General features: G+C 42.1%; 1 protein-coding gene across 2 annotated transcripts in view; it reads right to left on the reverse strand.

Moving 5' to 3' along the window:
- DGKQ (diacylglycerol kinase theta) overlaps positions 1 to 21,962 on the reverse strand; it is a 133,589-nt gene that overhangs the window by 59,625 nt on the left and 52,002 nt on the right. The window contains exons 3-7 of one of the 2 annotated variants that reach the window (XM_065549786.1): positions 18,880 to 18,979; positions 14,798 to 14,883; positions 12,591 to 12,716; positions 10,924 to 11,077; positions 3,712 to 3,780 (exon numbers count right to left, since the gene is read on the reverse strand). In XM_065549786.1, the coding sequence (XP_065405858.1) occupies positions 3,712 to 3,780; positions 10,924 to 11,077; positions 12,591 to 12,716; positions 14,798 to 14,883; positions 18,880 to 18,979 (535 nt within the window). The remainder of the gene's footprint in view (positions 1 to 3,711; positions 3,781 to 10,923; positions 11,078 to 12,590; positions 12,717 to 14,797; positions 14,884 to 18,879; positions 18,980 to 21,962) is intronic. The other variant, XM_065549785.1, reaches the window with a different exon arrangement.

Below are 21,962 nucleotides of genomic sequence, written 5' to 3' on the forward strand. Positions count from 1 at the left end.
GCTGTGACCGACAGAAGCCTTAAATGAACAAAAACATCAGGGCCTGATCATGCAGGCTGCACAAGCCCTCAACCTGCCTTGATTCCTGGCACACCACCAGAGGCAGAGAGTCTTGCGTCTTTATGTTCCGGGATCCCTACAGATCCAGGAACTAAGAGCTCACCGTAAATAATTTTTATTTTGAGAATTATGGAGATCTCTCTTCTGGGGGTTTGTTACATCTGTATGATATCATCCAAACAGTATTTCCACCCTCTAAATCGCCAGTTATGAAGGAATATTAGCAAAGGCCTGGTCCCCACTAACCCCCCACTTCGGACTAAGGTACGCAAATTCAGCTACGTTAATAACATAGCTGAATTTGAAATACCTTAGTTCGAACTTACCGCGGGTCCAGATGCGGCAAGGAGGCTCCCCCGTCGATGCCGCGTACTCCTCTTGCCGAGCTGGAGTACCGGCGTCGACGGCGAGCACTTCCGGGATCAATCCAGGATCGATTTATCGCGTCTAAACCAGACGCGATAAATCGATCCCAGAACATCGATTGCCTGCCGCCGGACCCTCCGGTAAGTGTAGACGTACCCTAAACCAGATGCAATAAATCGATCCCAGAACATCGATTGCCTGCCGCCGGACCCTCCGGTAAGTGTAGACATACCCCTAGATGGGAAATTAAAGACGGTTTGTTTGTTTGCCAGACTAGGATTGTGATTCTTTATGTTCAGCATCATTTTCAAACACGGCCTCAGCTAAGAACAATGTGTTTTGTCTGTAGGAACACAGGAATTGCCATCCTGGGTATCCCGTCTCCAGTTTACCAGTATAATTAAACGGGTACAACCCTCGGTGGGAACAACTCTTTTCAGGTTAGCTTAAACCCCTTCCCAAAAGACATGAGCTAAACAGAAAAAAGGGCCTCACACCAGAATAAAAGGCTTTCATGACGGAATAAGAGTAACCACACAGGGATTACATTATATTGGTTAAAATTCACACTTTAGCTTCTACCAATATAACTTTCCTGTGTAGACTAGCCCGTAGACCCTACTTTATGTCCTGAAGATTGAGGGTTCAGATCTCTTCCCAAACTCATTTTTAAAAAAATATTTACTATTGTAACTCTGGATATCTGTGCTACCCATCTAAAATATTCTAATCACTCCTGATAAGTTCCTGGCCTCAATAATATCTTGTTACAATAAGTTCCACAGTTTAATAATGCATTGTCTTAAAAAGCCTCTATCAGTTTTAATTTTTCTCCCTATCAATTTCATTCAATGTCCCCTTGTTCTCACATTATGAGAAAGGATGAACAAAAGATCCTAATGTAACTTTGTTTATAAACCATTCTTTATTTTGTATTCTTTTTATCATGGCTCTTGTTCGTTCCTTCTCTAACGTAAATAGCATGTCTTACAAACCAAAGTTGGCCAGGCATCTATCCTTTCACGCCCCAAAAAATATCCTGCATTTTATTTTTCACTGCTTTTTTTTTTTTTTTACAGACCTGTATCTGTAAGGTATATGAAACCAGGGGCAGCTCTATGTATTTTGCCACCCCAAGCACTGCAGTGAGGCAGCCTTCGGCGGTATGCCTGCAGGAGGTCCACCGGTCCCGTGCTTTCGGCATACCCGCCGTCGAATTGCTGCCGAAACCGCGGAACGAGTGGACCTCCCGCAGGCACGCCGCCAAAGGTAGCCTGACTGCCGTGCTCACGGCGACCGGCAGGCCACCCCCCGCGGCTTGCCGCCTCAGGCATGCGCTTGCTGCCCTGGTGCTTGGAGCCGCCCCTGTATGAAACTGCGAAAAAACAACAGCTACATCTTTTTTGGAAGATAAAATAGCAGGTTAGCTACCATAACTGTAAAGGTGACCAACAGTTCTAGTATCATGTTCCCTTACACAGTAAAAGTCTGTGCACTCTGAAAGAAGAGCTTGACTTGAAACAGTGATGCAACAAATGTAAAGATCCCTCCTGCAAAGTCAATGAGTGGTTAGCATCCCTGCTGTTTAATACAGCCCAGCTGTAGGAGGAGTAAAGCCTTACTACCTGGTAACAGTTACATTAATATTTGAAAGTGTTAAGCCAATGATTAATCAATACTTCCCACTGAACACGATGCCTTTGTTTTCAATAGAAGCATTAGAATTTCTCTCCTCCCAACACAGTAATCATCAAAAATCAGGGCATGAAAGAAAGCCAGTTACGTTGTGTTAATATGTAATAAGGGGAAGCAATTCATTTTAGAACAACCATTTTATTTAAACCACAGGATTAAAGATTCTTTGCATTGGTCTTTGAAAATATACAGTGTGTTCCTGTTCTCCCCAGTTTTACTGATTGACACTGTAGAGAAATGTGTGTAAGGAAAAGTGAAGTTTAGAATCTCTTTTTGAGTGCAGTGTCTTCATCTTCTTGGGTCAGTCCGTATAAAATAAGGCGTACTGGACTAGCAGTGTCGACCAAGCCATCTGAGATACCAGGATAGACATCTCACTCCCTTTGACAGTCACTGATGGAGAAATACCAGCCTCAGTCAGTAAGATATAGAAGTAAAAACAGGTGCTGGCACAGAAAGGATTATTTCGCGTTGCTATTTGAAAAGCCGCCCACTGGAAAAAGTGCAGGTTTATTTGACAAACCACAGCTGGTCACAATCTGAGCCTACAATATGGAAGTATATGTTGTGTCATAAATTCCTCACAGTCATCAGGAGAAAGCGAAGTTTAAACCCTATTTTAAAATGAAGGGGACATACTAACACATTAGAGCCCATTGTCACAACTATGGTCAGTATTGATCTGGAATGGCCCTTGTCACATGGCAATTTCCTCAATAGTCTTAGATCTTGAAAGAACATGAAGGGGACATGGAAGGCTCTTTCTTTCTTTCTTTACTTTTTCTTCAATCGACTTTTTCGTGCTAGAGCCATTTATGCAACCACATCATGAAAAATGTGATGATTTGCTGGGTTTAGTCATTTATTCCACTTCCTTTTATTTTGTTTTAATAAACTGTGGTTGACTGCAGTATTCAAGAAAATGAGATGAATAAGAGCTAATATCAAACGTAGAGCAGTCAATGGGTAGAAAACCTGTATTGCGCAGTTGCCAATGGACTTCAATCCTGACATAAACACCATTATATTTATTCTTACTGGGCCTCACCTGAGCAGAGTGTAGATATCATTTTACTTATGCCCTTGGTAAGATTTGAACCCAAGTAGCCACAGATGAAAGGCTAGTTGCTTTAAAGAAATGTACAGCCTACCCTCCAAATCTATCACTTAACATTACTGGATCGTTAAATACAAACACATGAATTCTCAATTGTTATTGTGAGAGATGGCTAGCTGTGACTTACCGAGAATACTACTTACAGAAAGCGATTAACTCCAGAGATACTCACCTGTGGAAAACACCTCAAGAGAAGGTTGACTGCAATGATCTAATGAATACCATCACCTCTTTTCATTAAAATGCTCGAGTGGATTTCACAGAAGGCCCTAACCATTATCAGTTCATATACATAAAGATGTGCTGACCCAATACAGGATACACAAGATCTGTAATTACCATTAGAACATAATTGTCTGACCAAAGTGAAGCTTTCTTTAGGAGTACTATTCTTCATAAGGAAAATCAGGTTAAGCTAATATAATAAAGGCTGCGTTGAGCCAATATTCCCAACTTACTAAAATTCTACTTACTGGAATCTGTTGAAATTTGGGCATCTTTCACTGACCCTTGTGTTAAGCCATCAACATCCTCATCTTCATCTGTGGAAAGAAAAGTTTCGAAGAGACGGTTACCTTTCCATTGCACAAAATAACAGTTGAGTCTTACTTAAAAATAGTTTAATGGAAGCAACAAAGACAACAAAAGTCACAGGGGGAGGATCCACTACAGCAACGACCACATTTCCTCTTCCAATACTTAGCTTTTTAAAATTAAAATCACTACCACAACATCCCAATGAATGTAGCAGTGTAACACACTGGCAATAAGGATTAACATGTAACCACTGTGTGGGTCATAGGCTCAAATTCTCTCACGGATTGTCTCAATATTACTACTTGCAAATTTAATTCCTTTCTCGGCCTGTCATGTCTGCCTCTGAATTAAAAATAGACTTTCTGATAAGTTTTAAACTACGATATTGTAACAGGAATCAGAGTATTAAATGCTGTCCGATCAGATGTATCGATTTAATAAAGATAATTCCAGAACTGAATAGTTGCAAATAACACAAGTTTTTGTTTGTCGAGCTCTAGAAGAGGAAACTTGAGTTGATTTATTACTTAAAACTGGGAGCCGATGTATTAGATGATATTTACAGTTTATATAGTCAAATGTTTAATGCTGACAAAATAATTAAGAGGAAATTACTGACCTGTGATTTTGCTTCTCTGAAGGTATCATCCTGACTGAAATCCCACTCCTGTGTCTCGCTTCTCTAGTGCGAGACGGATGGAACTCCTCTTGACAGATTTGGTTCTCCAAGAGAAGCAGTAGCAAGGTGGAATACAAGCCAGCCCACCATACTGAGAGATAGACATGTAGCCTCCACACAGTTTAACTGCTGCCCTTGGAAACCTCCAGTCAATTACTGACTGCGTGATTGGCCAAAAAAAAAAAAAAAAGGCAGCCAATAAAAAAAAAAAAGATTAAAAACCTGATTTAAGAAGAGATGAAAAAAAACAAGGCCCCAAACTCCGCTTCAACAAAGATAAACCTCCAGACTTTGGGGAAAAGTGGGTGAGTGAGTGAGAATCCTGATATAATGATCAGAGGGGTCGCCGTGTTAGTCTGGATCTGTAAAAGCAGCAAAGAGTCCTGTGGCACCTTATAGACTAACAGACGTATCAGGAGCTTCTGTGAGTATTCACCCACAAAATCTCATGCTCCTATACGTCCGTTAGTCTATAAGGTGCCACAGGACTCTTTGCTGATATAATGAAATCCTCAAAGAAGCAAAATTACAGGTTATTAATTTTCTGTTCTCTAAAACTACCATTTACTAGGATTCTCACTACTGGCGAGTAAACGACTTGACAGATCTCTCAGTGAAGAGTTATAGTAATGTTTCAACAGGTAGAAAAACAAGTTCCAGTCTATTTAACCCCTCCCTGGTTCCTCCTTCTCTCCTTTCCCTATTTACGTTTATGTAAGTCTTTTCCTATTTTCTTACTGTAACTCGCACCCAAATGTGTTATGTCTTTACCGGAGCGTCTGGTCTTGCAGCTTTGACAAATTGTAAGACTACATAATTCTCTTTGAGATCCCATGAAGCGTGTGGTATTCAAGATCGTATACAAGTTACAAGTCATTTGCCTTTTTGGACTTTCCATTGTTTGGTTTTATTATAAAAATCAATACAAAATGAATCGCCATACCAAAGGCCAATGCCAACAGTGTTACCAGCAATGGTGTTTTGGAGATTATGGTTTTTAAATAAAGGAGGGATCTGACATTTGCCCGTCACCACCACAAGTAACAACAGTAGCATCCTGCACGATGAATTAGAACCAAAATTCAATAAACTGTATAGCCTTGATACAGGACAACTCCGAAGAAACAAAACAGAGAGCTTAGACTTTCTCCCTTAGAAAGGAATTCTGGAACATGGAGACCCTAAAACAGAATTCTTTCTGGACTCCAAGCAAAACCGCGTTGTGAAAGCACCGAGAGCGCAACGAGCCTGCCTTAGGTATGTCTGGGATGGAAATATCCTTTGCTGTGATCAAGCCTTGACAGGCCAGCCACATCACAGCCAGGCAAAAAGCAAACCGTTAGACATGGCTGCTTATCAAGTCGGTGCAAAATGAAAAAGCGTGATGGTCTTTCTAAGGCATTAGTCAGCTCTAGTTAAAGACCTAAGGACATCTGAACTTCAAGCATTTAGAGAGGATGGGCATTCAGGCATGGGAAACAGACTGAGGGAGATCAGGGTCATTAAGCTGGAACTTGATCACCACTAGAGAGGCGCCTCAAATGAGTTTGTAGCGCCAGCTTATCCTTCGGAGATTTGGTATAGACAGGAAGGAATGCTTGCAGGGCCTGAAGCCCACTCACTCAGATACAGTCACTACCACCACTGAAGTGGCCGTTCACATAAGGAATTAAAACTCCTAGGAACCAGGTGGTTCAAAGAGGAGCTTTCCAGCCTGAAAAGGAACAAGAGGGATGGAAGGAGCGAGCATCCCCACGGTCACCAACAACAGCCTGCAAATACCACTCTCCCCTGGAGGAAAAGAGGTGGGAACAGTTCCCTGTGCCCACCATCTGCCACAGCCCCTACCCCGGTCTGTCCTCAAGTCCAGTGGGAGCAGAGCTGGCATCTATAGCCCGTGCCCTGGGGCCTGCCACCCACGCCAAGGGAAATGAGCAGGAAGGCTCTGCACTGTCAACAAGGACTTGCACAGGATTTTATGTAATGTTTAGGCAATTTAACATCTACCTTTGTATACCAGACTGCGTTGGCAGGTATGTTCCTACCAGGGGCCAGGCAGCGGGCTCCGGAGCTGGGATCCACTGCGACACCATGGTCTCAAATGACGATCTGAGACCAGAGACTCATCCTGAGGGGACCAGTTTTTACCCTGTAAAACTGTGTTGAAAACCACTCTTGCCTGAGCCGATATGGTGCTGTTATGATAACTGAAATTCCCTCACTCCCGGGCTTTGAACAGACCTTGATACAAGAGGTGTCAGTGGAAAAACATATAGCACCATCCTCCGTCAGCAAAGGGGGAAGGTACCTTTTAGTAGTAGTAATAAAAGACTGGTAGATCCTGGTTTAGGTCGGACGTGAGGCAACTCATCTCCAGCATCCCTCACTGGAGGAAGGGGTAATCCGATCTGCCACGCCCCAATCCAGAAGACATTCAGAAGGATGCGACACAGATCAACTCAAGCTGACTGTGATCATGTGGGCCTTCCTTGCTAGGTGTATGATGATGAGGATTAACTTGTGAGAAAATGCCCACTCCGGCCTCCCAAAGGCTTTCCCAATACACAGATTGCCCATTTGACTCAGGAATACTAGGTCTCTGACAATCCTTAGCAGATTTATGACTGACTTTATCAGAGTAAGTGGTGAATGACAATTGCTGGAGAGACCAAATTCCCTTGGTGTAGAGTTCCACTGTGTGAGCTCCCTAGACTAGGCAGGAGATAGCCATGGCCACTATAAATTAGGGAGGTGCTGTTTGGAATTCCTCATTGCAAACTGTCCCTGGACAGCCACCAAGTCAGACTTGCCCAGAGGTTCTCTGTTACTCAGGGGCAGTGTAAAAAGTCCCTGTATTCCTTGTGCGTCCTCTGGTGTCTCAGCTCCAGAGAGGTTAAACTCAATGTGGAGATGTGCTACAGGTGTTGGCCAGGAGAGCCAGAATTTGCAACATGGGGTGAGTTGCTGCCCCCTGATTCTGACCATTGCCCCCCCATCAGACAGGTGACGTATCGCACCCAACCCCTGGCGGGAAGGCTGGACACGAGCTGGGTAGCAGGGCTTGTACACATTCCAATGGTCAGTCCGGGACGTGTTGGGGTTTTGGGTGAGTTACCACAAACTCTGGTGACTCCCACACTCCAGTGGTGACACACGCTGATCTGACACCCAACTGAATGAGGTCCTCCATCATCAACCAACCGAATGGAGGAACACCTCACTGCCAGCCTGGCAGAGTGGCCCCAACTATTCCCAAGCATTTAATGACCATCCTTCCCTGAAGGCTAAACAAGGAACTAGCAGAATAGCTCTCCTGTAACAAAACAGACACCACCAGTCCTTGAGAAGTGCCCATAATATGCACACAAGCCTTAAAAAGAGCCACAGCAAATAGCCAGGCCCCCCTTCTCTAGGGAAGGCAGCTCCCAGAGTGACCATCTTGAATTTTTCCTTGACCAAATAAGCAGCTCCCAGCCTCCTCAGTCAGGAAGGTCCTGACCAGCTACTGTGTCTGTACGCACCCGGGATCCTTTCACAAGCCCTTGGTGCTCGCTGACAGGGAGCGTGGGACCAATCCATGGCTGGTGTTGATGCAGAGGGCTCTGCTCGGTGGGGTTCTGAGTTGCCTCAAAAGCCAGCTTCCAAAGCAAATTCCTTAGCCTTCCTGGGAGAAGGGATCTGAAAAGTGAGTTAAAGGTCCAAAAGCACAGAGTGACAACCCGCTCCTTGGCACTCAGCAATGACCCTTCCACCTGCTCCCCAAACACGTTACCTCCAGTGGAGGGTCGGACCTGGGAGTTGTGCTCGCAGGATGGAGAGCGCCAAGACAATGCACTGAGCCCCAAACACTGACAGGAAACCCAAGAGTTCAGAGAAAAACAGGGGCCGACGCGCTGAACAAAGCGTTTCTGGCAAAAGCCCTCCCATGGCCATCGTTCCGGAGAGCCAGGCCTGACTCTACTGGAAAGGTTTCCTGCCGTGCTTCAGAAAGTCTGGGGAGAAGAGCTGAAGCAGCAACGGCAGAAGCCTAGCTCCTTTGCTGACCAGCCAAGAAGAAAGTGTCCGGTGAGGCCCAAGGCAGCTGTTCAGGTTAGCAGGCGGTGCGCAAACAGACGGGGGAGGGCGATTGGCTTGCTCTCCCAACTGCACAACTGTCGCCTCAGTGATCAACAGTCTTTTGAAGCCTGCGGAGCTCTACCAACCTCAGGCTGGGGAGCGGAGACTCAGGAGAGAGAATCCTGGTAGCTGGGTCATATCTCTACAGAAGAGACTTTTCAGAGCTTCACTCTATATCCTTTGTCTACATGGGCTGGAGCTACAAAATATGGATGTGAATTTCAAACACCCCAAAGTTTGTGTTTTGGTTTCACTTATTAGAGAGTTGCGGGAATAATCCATAAAGTCCATATCCAAGTGCAGTTACTACTAACACCTGCCCCCCTCCAAAGGAAAGTGGCTTTCAGGTCTGGTGCTGTGGTGGGGACCTCACTGTTGGTTGTTGGATGTTCTGCTTTCTGTGCTTTGAACTTGCAGATTTAATGACATGAAAACGTACCCTGTTAAAATGTATTCAGGCAACTTGAATTTGGGTAATGCAACTTTGTATAATGAGCATATATAATCCTAAGTATTAAAGTGGAGAAAACCTTTGTCTGTCACCTAATGTAACGAACCTAGTGACTAGAAGCGGCAATTGTTAACATACTAGTCTTTCACCCATAGAGATCTGGGTTCAAATTTCACCTAAAAATGACCTGCAAATAAAGAACAATGAATATTAAACGTGTGGGGTTTTTATTAAATGATGTATGAAGGCATTCTGAAAGGATGACATCACAAGAGGAAAATTACGGAATACTGAACTAGAGGATTTTTAATCAGACAGTTTTAAAGTCTGGTTTTTGTTAATTCCAATTTAATGACTAACATTTTTGAGAATGGAAGACTTTGTTAAAGATTAAACACTTAACATTATTCATTGTCTGAGACCCTGAACAAGCCCTCCAGCAAAACCAGGGAGGTCCAGAGTAAACATTCCTGATATTTCTAAAATAAACAAGTAGGAAAAAATCATTAAAACCACTCGGTTTTCCAGCATTTTATGTACATCATAAAAAAGCAACAAGAGTACAAAACCAGTTATTAAAAACCACACATTTGCAGGTTACTTTAAGTCATAAGTGAATCTAGGTTAGATGGTCCTTACCAGTTGTGTTTCACTGCATGGTTTTTGTAATATAGATAAAAGTCCACTAAAAACTAGCTTGTCTCTGCTCAAGAGAGGCTACGATAGCTGGGAAAGTGTAGGTCAGGATTGAGGTCCATTACCAAAGACGCTGGGGTAATATTACAGCATGTACATATATTACAGATGACTCTAGCTAGTGATAGCTATTAAATACCAAGATACACTCAAAGGTTCAACACCACAACCGTAAACTCACGTCCAACTTCTCAGGAAGCTCTGAAGGAAACAAGTTTCTAACATTTTAACCTCCCAAGACTGGCAAAGTTTGGTGTATTTAGCTTCCCTTTCAGTCTTAGCGTACAAAAATAATTTCTAAGTAAAAAAGGTAAGTTTACATTTGGGATGTTTGAAATGTAAAGCACAAAAAGAAAGAGGGCAATGGCATAAGAAAAGGCTTGTTCCTGAAAACTAAAGTAAATAAGGAATACGCACTCTAGGTGGCAGCAAAATGTTATCCTACAAATTAAATCCCTTCCACGTGGAAAGGACAAATGTTTAATTACAAACAGGGAAAGCAAAACATTTACTAACATGAGCTGCTAAATAAAAGTAGCATTTATAACAATGATTGCTTATATCATCAGCATCCTAGTTAGTCAAAGACGACTCCGGTCTACAGTTTCCACAATACACACTACAACTGTTAAGTTACTAAATGTACGTGAGGTGGAGGGGAAGACATGTTTGATCGAAAAAGGTGCTTAAAATGCAGTTTCTTTCTCCTCTGCCGTCCCCCCCCCCCCCCGTATATGGAGATTTATTTTTCCTATAAATGCAGAAGCAATATACTGCTGCTTCAGCTCTGGAATAATAGAAGCTACAGGCCAAGACATGATTTTGCTCACAAAAAAACTGGTCTGCTCCTTCATAAAAAATGTCCTATGTTTGTAAACATACAATCATGTTATGTGCAAGTTGGAACTAAGCTTTCTTTAGAACATGTTATACAAGAAAGCCAAGGTACCTACATATTTATTGTCCAACTCAGTAGAACTGATGCCAAATAGTCAAGCAGAAACAAGAATTCAGCAGGCTCTGTATTTAGAATCCATATCACGTAGCAGAAGTAGCAGCCTTAGCTAGTAACAGATTAATATTACATCCTCAAAAAAGACGTACTACATGATCAGCAACCTTAAAAGATTCAGTTCAGTACTGACGTAAAACATAGTAACTCCACATATTCAGCACTCTATTGGATGCCATTTTCAGAGTCTTTACCTGGTTCTGTTTGCAGGCTCTCTGATATTCGAAAACAGTGCATTTTGCTGAAATTGCGAGAAACTAACCGCACACAATTCGGCGGAAGAATCATATTCCTTAATCTTCCAAAAGTACATTCTGGTGGTACAATAATGTAGCAAGAAGCATGAGCCTATAAACAGAAACATCATTAAACACTTGTCATACCTCAGACATTAAACTTGTAAAAAAATTAACTCACTGTAACAAAAGAGGCAGTGGCCTTGCAAACCATGCTGGAACCAATTCATACTTTGTGTAAATTGGTCCATCTCCTGTGCAAAGAATGGAGTTGCAGCCACTTACATCGGGTTTGATTTTAACTCACTATATTTTTATTGACGTAACAGTGAGAATTCGTAACATGTGACAACACTTTTTAAAATATTAAAAACATTCTACTGAAATCTAAAGTTTTACATACATTGACATAAAGGAACAATAGTAAGATTGTTTTGCATCGGAACCATTGGATTTTGCATTCTAGTGGTATTCACAAAGTGGGAAGATGATCAAAACATGGACGCTCATGTTATAATTAATAGGTTACCCTGTCGGAAGTCGGGGCTGCGATTTCCTCCTGGGGTTTTACTTCCATTGACAAATTCAGGAATTGTCCTTTCTGAAGTTTATGTCATCAGCCCAGACCCTTGAGTAAATTTCTGCCTTACATTTATTCTAGACCATCTATTATCCTTGGAATCAGCTAATGGTAAATACATATAACAAACTGATGAACAGAGCCAATAAAAGAAGTTTGCAAAAAAAAATTTAAAAATTAAAGAAAAAATGGTGATCTGTGTTATTTCAGTTATTTGTTTTTTAAAAGTATTTTTGAATATCTAAATAATTCACTCAAAATATACCTGAAACACTGAATAATTGTTAATCCTTAAGATACAGGTAAACTTGCTATTGTAACTTAGTGTGGCAATTCAAAAATACTTTTGTTTTTAATTATTAAATATGTTTTTCACTTCCTATCGCCTAACGATTTGCGTGTTATTTCTAGGCACTGTTTCTGCGTTTCACCCCCTAGGTGACTAATGATGGATGCAGTGACCCCTATTCTACACAGTAGGTTGTATATCAGTTTTAAGTCTGTAACCAGGTTTGGTTCTCTTCTGGATGAGAGGATACTTTTGTTGCATGGGAATCAAACATTAGCAGTACAAAGGGATGACCACAAAATCAAATACACGTTAAGAAATGTTGGGAACAATCTCCGGGGTTCAACAACATTCCATGCTGAAAGGGAACACGAGCAGGTTAGAAGGAGGGATTCTATGTAATCAGCATAAATCTTTGTTTCTTTTTACAATTCACATCAATAATACAAGGACTAACTGGTAATACACTGAATGGGTGAGAACCACAAGACAAGCCATGTACTGAATGAAGAAGCATCAGTTAACGATGCAGTGTTTGTACCCCAAAGACTCCTGTTAAGACACAGCATTAAGAATTTCTTAATTTTATCCGCTTATTTTAAAATACCTCCACTTTGGAAATAAAAGGAAACAAACCCCAAACTTACTTTCGCTCTGATTTATCGAGTGTCGTCCAACAAATTCACGGCCAGTTTTAAATACATCAAATTAACCAGGCTTTTATTTCCACAGACATGCCCAATACCGTTTACATACCAGAATGCCACACCACTCACACCTCATGCCAGACAGCACCTCCGACGAGCCACAGGTTTTCTTGCAGACCTCACAGCGAGCACTGGACGAGAGATTTCCCTCCCTCCAGTGATGATGGTATGTGTCCTGAGAAAATGGATCAATCGATTGTATTATACCGAATGGCAAATACAACCGTGTCCCTACATTATTAATTTAAAATTAACCCTAACGGCTTTAGGAAAAACGTCACAGAATGTTGTGCATATTTCATGTAATTCATATATATAATATTTAATTATTTTCCTATTGAAATATGGAGTAAGCAAGTTTGCAGCAGGCCATTAAAATCCCACAGAAAATCTAGGATAAAGAAGTCTCACTGTCCCATTTTCCTGAGCATTGTAATGTTTAGTTCTGTAATAAATACATCAACTTAAGGAAAAATATTTGGCACTTACATAGCACTTTCCATCCTCACAGCTCATTACAAATCTTAGTTCTCCAAATATTCAGAGAGATTAGAATTAGCACTTTACAGTTTAAAAAATTGAGGAGCAAACGTTAAACATTTTGCCTGAGACATAAAAAGCAGCCAGCCTGAGGAATGGGTTTAGAGATCTCAAATGTGTGGCTTCTATAGTACCTCTCTGCGTCCTTGGGGTGTGTCACATTGCTCAAAATGCAGAAAAACCACAGGAAAACGATAAAAGACAAAAACCTCACATCAGCTGGGGGTGAACACTTTTCACAAACTATCATTCTGTGTCTGCCCTATCAGTCCGCATTCTCAGAGGAAACCTGCACAATCCTTTCAAAGGATGAGCCTGGGAGCTTAAATTCATAACTTTTCTAGACACTCAATATCATGGCTTGAAAAGAGACAGTGGAGTTATGACTTATTACAACAGTAACCACTAACACACACACACACCCATCTTCCTTTCTTCCCCTAACTGCAGGGGTGTTAACAGGCCACTTCACTTGGAATGGTCCCTTGAAATATGTGTTAACCCCTTATGCTAAACCATCTATTCCACCTTGTATTTAGCTGTGACACTCTGAGTACATTTCCCAGACCTGAAGAAGAGCTCTGTGTAACCTCGAAAGCTCGTCTCTCTCACCAACAGATGTTGGTCCAATAAAGATATCACCTCCCCCACCTTGTCTCTAATATCCTGAGGCCGACATGGCTACAACACTGCAGACAGAAATATTAATTTTTATTTCATGTTCTATAAACAATCCACAATGTATTATTCTTACACTAAAGCTATACACAGCAAATGACTTTGCATTTGATCTTTGGCACCTATAGCTACTACAGTAACAGACCCTTTCAAAATGCCTAGTCAGTCTTCAGTACGAGAGAGAGACGGCCAGACATTTTTAAAAGTGGTGCTAAAAGCTACGGGACTACTAACACCCCATGTAGGCCTGATTCATGAAGTGCTCAGCCTTCAGCAGTCACGGTTACTCCCATGGAAACTGCTGGTTGCTCAGCACTTCTGAAAATCCGGCCTCAATATCTACTTAATTACCCGAATTTTCAGCAGCCATCTTTTAAAGTTTTGGCCACGAAATCTAAACTAACTGCAGTACAACAGGGAGAAGTGCAACAGCTATCCAATCAGTTGCCCCTTCCCAAAGAGGACACTACAGTTTAGAAATGATCCATCAGTACGAAGGGCACATTGTATTTTGATGGTAATTATATTCGTCCCGCCAACAGGCTTGTACTGCTAGCATTACAGTTTCTCTAAAAATGGTTCACATCATGAGAAGCAAAAAAAAAAATAGGAGGCAGAAGCAGCCTCGGAGAGAAGAGGGAATTTCCATTTCCCCGTCACCAGATTGCTCTTTGGTTTTTTAAATAAAGCCCGAGATTTTCTGAACATCCCTGGGTCTGCTCAACTTGAGCTCCACCAAGCATGTCTAAAATTCATCAGCAACAACCGGCTCTCCACTGGACAAATGTCAGTACCACGTTAGAAAACAAAAAGTAGCATCAGTTCACAACAAAATCTAATAATATACAGGATGTATTTTTCTGTTCCTTATATGTAAGGAACATATCTACCAAAACACTATCACTCACACATTAAGCCGCACAACAGAAACTGGAGGAGGATGTTATTGGGGGAGGGGGAAGGATTCAGGTTTGTTTTACATTGAAAGTAACTGATTGTACTTCATACTCTGTTCTAGCCACACAAGGTAACACTCACATGATCCTGATGCCCATCTTGATGGCACTGACGACAATCGCTGCAAGCAAACGGGAGACAATCTGTATGCACGTGTAGTTCACACACTGAAAGTAAAAAATTAAACAGGAAATGTCTTTAGCACCCAGGTTTGTTTTATTTTCCTATCTCCCCACATAGCATTTCTCATGCTTTTTACTGTTCAGCAAAGACAGGCAAAATGCAAGAAGTTTATCTCTATTATGGTGTGTGTTATTCAATTTACTTTGCATTTAATTGATTCAACTATTATTTAACTGAAAAAAGCAAGTATGTAGGAAGGCAAAGCTCACTTTGCGCTTAAGTGATTTAATTATTTCTTCCAATAAAGATAGATAAGAACAACAATTGGCTAGTTTACTATAAGGATGTCTGTAGTCGGATTCAAAGAAACCAGTCCTCTTCCCTAATATAATCACCTCTCTCACCTTAAACTGGAAATTTTGCTTTAACAAAATGAGAAAGTAGAGTTCAGGAGACCCCCATTAATAGGAAGGGCAACTTTCTCTATTTTCTATAGCTGAAAAATAATGAAGTCCTAAACACAGAAGAGTGGTAGCCAACCACCAAGTCGTATCCCCAAATACTCTGACATGGCAGGGGGACAGGAGGCAGTCAGCTGTAGACATTCCAAAAATCACATCTTCCAAATCCTCCACTCTGCCTGACTCGGAGTCTCAGTAGAGGTCCCTGGGAATGAACAGACATGGAGTCTGACCAAGTGTCCTTCCAAAGCAGGGTGAGTGTGGCGTACTGGGACACTGAACTGTTAATAGCGTTGTACTGCACGCTTGTAACCTGATGCCTAAATAAGGGACAGGCTTCCTCCTTGCCACATCCTTAGCTGGCCTAGGAGCAGACAGTAAACACACACACACACACACCCCGGTAATGGAGTGTGGAGGAGTTCGCACTGCCGCTGCCTCTACACTATGTTGTACCTGTTCGTTGGGAACCAGCGATCCATCATCAGGACCATTACTCCAGCATCTTTAATGACACGTCTAAAGGACATTAGGAGTTCTTGTAGCACCAAAAGGAAATATTTTTCCATCTGCCTCTGTCTAGCTTGTTAGGTTACTCAGGAAACCTAGATCACCTTTCCACTGAATATACACAAATACTGTGTGTGCAATACACAAAGAGAGATTACATTAGACAACCCAGATTCGTAAGTGGACTTTAACAGCCAGGCAGCAGAATTTTACCCAGGGACTAACATCTGAAATCACCCATTTTGCTGTCAGATGCCAACTTGGATTCCTTATTTCAACTTGAATATATTCTAGAAGAAAAGGGGCATATCCATCCCATATAGGAGATCTGGTCCAAATCTCTTTGCACTCTATATCCTAGTCTCCATCTTAATGTCAAGAGACAGAAAACCGGAGTGTGGGAAGGGGTTTACAGCCTCCCTTTATGCCAGATGTTTTAGAAGTCAGATATGTCCAGCTGTTAGATTTCCACCAGAAGAAGCCTTACTGTGGCCTATGAAGATTTGGATAACTTTTCCTTTTGGACCAAAAGTAGTATTTTGATTTCCTAAAGGCTGACCTGAAGCTTCAGCTATAAAGGAGAGGCCATTGGCCCATCAGCAAAGTGGAATTCCAAGTTAATAGCTTCAACAAAATGCAACAGAACTTGCATGAACTGGAATGACAAAGTTCTGTAATGACCTCCTTAACAAACACACGTTAATGTAACAAAACGGATAAAAATGCTGGAAGACACACCCCAAACGTAAAATTACACAGGGACAAATGGCCATGAACCTATTTGGAAGAAGAAGAAAAAGAAAAGAAAATTAGCTAGGTTGTAAACAGAACTGTTCTTTAAAAGTGAGCATTCTGGGCAGACAGCAACATTTGTCTCTTCAAATAAATCAAGAACATGAATCTCAGGATTCCACCAAGCCTGCTAACCACCTCTTTCTGTAGCATTCAAGGAATCCATTGTTCCAACCACCTCACACAACTCGGAGAAGAATTCCAGGTCTGACACCGGAGTCAGCCATGCTGACAGCCATTAACAATGACAGTCATGCTTTCTACAAGAATCATCAAGTTACCCATTCTGTAAACTTAATTTTAAAAGTGCTCTATAAACAGTAAGAAATAAAGTCAATAAGCACATTCTAGCTAATTGTAGTCCTACACATTGCTGTGGATGTAGTTCACCATTGCACATAAGCAAAGATTGTCTTATGTTTAAATCTACAGGAGAAGCAACATTTTTTTTCTTTTCTGAAAAGAATCCTTCTGAAAACTGCTATAACAAGGTAGTAAGTATGAGATCCCTAAATAGAGTAAGTACTTCCTAACTTGACTACAAATCTGCCACAAAAATTACTTGGTAAAAAAAGATATTGTGCAGTTCCAGGGTTGTTATTTGTCAACAATTAAAAAAAAAAAATACACATTTGATAAGGAAAACGTTGACAGTTTTGTAAATTCAACCTGGGCGTAGAGACAAGCTGAGTTCTTTCCATCCACACATCACTACTAGTAATAAAGTTTCTGCAAACCAAATCATGATTTCAGTGAGGTTACACAGGCATAGCTGATTGGAACATAGCAACAATTCTGTTGTTGGTACACTCGGTAAAGTACGACTGCAGCTCACGCAGCAAAGCTATGTTGGCTCTGTATTATTAACAGGAGTAAAAGCTGGAAACTGCATTGCAGTTGGCAGATATGCCTCCAAATCCTGAAAAGAACAGATTTGTTGAGTAGGAAGGGGACAGTTTAGAGACAGCCACTTTCATAACAGAAACAGTCTTTAAAAAGCAAGATTTAGAAATGACTGGGGAGAACTGTTAATGTCTCAACTTCAGCCCAGGAGCTTAGGGTCAGAACTGAGCAGCCTTTAGGGCTCTTTCATAGTGCATATTATGATTGTTTAGTTTACAACTGAAGGCCAGTAACTGCAGAAAAGTAGAGGAATTGGTCTGTCAAATACAAAGGCAAGTCATCAAATCAAAACTCATCTCAAGCTATAAGTGTCTCTCTAACTGTCAACAATACCATTTCTTTGAACGAGTCAATATGAAGACCATCAAAAGAGAACACAAGTTTTATCACCCAATTAAAAAAAATCTTTAAAACTAACTTTATAAAGCTTTTTTCTGATCCCTGATGCTGCTTACAAGGGTCTTCAGAATGGGCCCAAGACTATCCAACATCACTCTAGGTTCATCCCTATTCCCTCTTCCCTCCATGTACGCTCCAACCTATTGTCTCTTCAGTTTCTGCTCTCCTGCCATGCATACAGGGGAACACTAGGAGCAGCGATAAAGTTTTCAGCAGTGCCTTTCCGACTCCCAGTGACTTTCATTTTTGAAATGGCCATGTCATTCACGGCCATGCGTGAGTTAGGCAGGTTGCCCCAAACAAGTGCCAACGAAGCCTTCAGACCAACATGTATTTGGTTTATGGCATTTTTTACAGAAAGCTACTTCGGAACATTTTTAGAGTAGAATTATTTTTAGTGATACTATTTTCATGTCCCTTCAGGTGCCCTGATCTACAGACAGTGATAGAAAAGTGAGAATATGTTAAAAGCAGTCTAAAATAGCTTTTCTGTCAAAAGTGTTGGCATTTATTTAAGTCCCAGTATCTCATAAGCCTTCAGGGGTAGGTGTTTGGGCTACACACTAACAGAAAGCTCAGAATCACATTTCTCTGAGGGGAGGAGGCTTGCTTTTGGGCCTGTCACTGACCCGCAGCAGCGTCAACAAAAATTCAAGGACCAGAGTAAAATCAGGGGATGGAATCCACATTTGGTGAAGAGATATATGTTTGCATGTATTTTTGTTCCTTGTTTTTACAGTAACTGTTTGAAGGTGCTCGGTAGTTTGCAATGTTAGTTCAGACACAAAGATTATTGGACAGAATGCAAGTGAAGCAACCCAGAGTACAAATTAAGTCGAGCTTATCTCATAAAGGCAAAAAGAAAGGAATTTATCTCAGGGTTATTATTAGCATACGCTATATATCTTTAGAAATACACATATATCTATTTTTATGTGACACAATAGGACTGTGCATATACACGTTTTAAATTACCTTCACATCGAAATGCAAGGGACTCTAACTGCTTTCTGCACACGGTGCAAAACTTCCTTTTGTAATGTCCCGGAGGTCCAAAACAATGTGCAACTGGAATCTGTCAATGAAAATATACAGGGTACATCTTTAACAATCACCGTCATATCAATAACTGTTAAGAAGAATTCTAAGTCATTGAAACTTCCTTTGTATACTATATCCTGCAATAGGTGACTTTATACTCTGTGCACCCACAGAAACGAGGAGGAACACAAACTGAAAACAAATACGCTCGTTTCATTACAAGCACCCAGGCATCTCAAAATTTAAAAAGTGAAACAAGAAAAAAGTGGCACTAATGAGGTTTTATTATTGAAATCGTACCCAAAGGCTCCAATTATTACCAGGGTCCCACGCAGAGACATGGTCCTTGCCCTTAAGAGTATTTGAACAGACAAGACAAACACAAACAACATACAAGAAAAATGCCAAAAGATGCATATATATCCAGTGAATAATCTTTTTAAAAATGAAAGATTTTCCTCCATCCCACTATGCTCCAGGTCTTTTCGGCCATCTCAGTTCCATTGCTAACTAACGACCAAGGGTGCTCTCTCCACATGGCCCGCCCAAGGTGCAAACTGACCATTACCCAAAAGAACAACTTAACGTTGCAATGCCTGGACAGCAAGACATAGGGTTCCCATATTTAAAAAAATAAAAAAAAAGAGGACACCCCACAGGGCCCTGGCCCCGCCCCTTTCCCACCCCCAGCCCCACCCCAACTCCGCCCCTTCCCTGCCCCAACTCTGCCTATTCCCCGCAACTTCCCCAAACTCCCCCTCCTCCCTCCCAGCCATGCGAAAAGGGCTGCCGGAGCGCTACCGGCTTCACGGTTTGCCAGGCAGCCCCCAGACCCTGCGCCCCCGGCCAGCGCTTCCCCAGCGCAACTGGATCCCGGGAGGGGAAGCGCCCAGCAAACCGGTAGTGCTCGGGCTTCGGGCAGCCCCCAGGCCTCTGGACCCTGCGCCCCCGGAGCCCAGGAGGGGAAGTGCCCGGCCAGCGGCTCAGGGTCTGGAAGCATGGGGGCTGCCCGAAGCCGGTAGCACTCGGGCAGCTCGGCTCTTAAACAGAGCCAAAGAGTCAGGGGAGGAGCACAGCCGCCGCGGGAGGGGAAGTGCCCGGCCGGCGGTATTTTTCCTGGACATGTTCGGCTTTTTGGCAATTCCCCCCGGATGGAGGTTTGATTACAAAAAGCCGGACATGTCCGGGAAAAACCGGACGTATGGTAACCCTAGCAAGACACCCATGCCAAACTGCCGCAGTCACAGCTTGAACATCCCTTATTACAGCGAGGTGGAAGACGAACAGATTGTGTAAATTACTGTGCTGAATCACAAGGATGGATGTATTAGTATTATTGCGACACTGGAAGCCAATTCTGTGGCTTGGCTCAAAGAGGAATTGCTCAACTTCCCAATGGACAGTGGTATCTCAAGATTCTGTAGCTATGGACAACACTAACAGGTTTAACAAAACATTTTTAGTGTCAGCAACAGAAGGTCCTGTGGCACCTTTGAGACTAACAGAAGTATAGGGAGCATAAGCTTTCGTGGGTAAGAACCTCACTTCTTCAGATGCAAGTAATGGAAATCTCCAGAGGCAGGTATATATCAGTGTGGAGATAACGAGGTTAGTTCAATCAGGGAGGGTGAGGTGCTCTGCTAGCAGTTGAGGTGTGAACACCAAGGGAGGAGAAACTGCTTCTGTAGTTGGATAGCCATTCACAGTCTTTGTTTAATCCTGATCTGATGGTGTCAAATTTGCAAATGAACTGGAGCTCAGCAGTTTCTCTTTGGAGTCTGGTCCTGAAGTTTTTTTGCTGTAAGATGGCTACCTTTACATCTGCTATTGTGTGGCCAGGGAGGTTGAAGTGTTCTCCTACAGGTTTTTGTATATTGCCATTCCTGATATCTGACTTGTGTCCATTTATCCTCTTGCGTAGTGACTGTCCAGTTTGGCCAATGTACATAGCAGAGGGGCATTGCTGGCATATGATGGCATATATAACATTGGTGGACGTGCAGGTGAATGAGCCGGTGACATCAGCTACAACATCAGGGCCAATGGAAAAAAGCACAGGTGGAATTTCATCTTCCAATACAATAGGAAAAACGCCTCAACGGTGTTAAACAGTCTTTTAACACTGCATCTTCCTATTCATGACACAGTCTGGATCTAGTAACAATAATTACAGCTAAACCTTGGGACTGAGTCTTTTCTTCAGGTGATACCAAACAAACAACTACAGACAGGAATAAGAACATAAGAACAGCCATACTGGGTCAGACCAAAGGTCTGTCTTCCAACAGTGGTCAATGCCAGGTGCCCCAGAAGGAAAGAACAAGTAATCATCAAGTGATCCATCCCCTGTCGCCCATTCCAAGCTTCTGGCAAACAGATGGTAGGGACGCCATCCCTGTCCATCCTGGCTAATAGCCATTGATGGACCTATCCTCCATGAATTTATCTAAATCTTTTTTGAACCCTGTTATAGTCTTGGTCTTCCCAACATCCTGTGGCAAGGAGTTCCATAGGTTGATTGTGCGCTGTGTGAGGACATACTTCCTTTTGTTTGTTTTAAACCTGCCGCCTATTAATTTCATTTGGTGACCCCCTAATTCTTGTGTTATGAGAAGTAGAAAATAACACTTCCTTGTTTACTTTCTCCACACCAATCATGATTTTATAGACCTCTACCAAATCCCTCCTTAGTCGTCTCTTCTCCAAGCTGAAAGTCCCAGTCTTATTAATCTCTCCTCTCACAGAAGCTATTCCATACCTCTAATCATTGCCCTTTTCTGTACCTTTTCCAATTCCAATAAATCTTTTTTGAGATGGGGTGAACACATCTGCACACAGTATTCAAGATGTGAGCATGCCATGGATTTGTATAGAGGCAATATGATATTTTCTGTCTTATTATCTGTCCCTTTCCTAAGGATTCCCAACATTCTGTACGCTTTTTAGACTGCTGCTGCACATTGAGTGGATGTTTTCAGAGAACTCTCCACAATGACTCCAAGATCTCTTTCTTGAGT

Source organism: Chrysemys picta, chromosome 6 (genome assembly GCF_011386835.1).
Source record: "Chrysemys picta bellii isolate R12L10 chromosome 6, ASM1138683v2, whole genome shotgun sequence".
NCBI classification, from domain to species: Eukaryota; Metazoa; Chordata; order Testudines; family Emydidae; genus Chrysemys; species Chrysemys picta.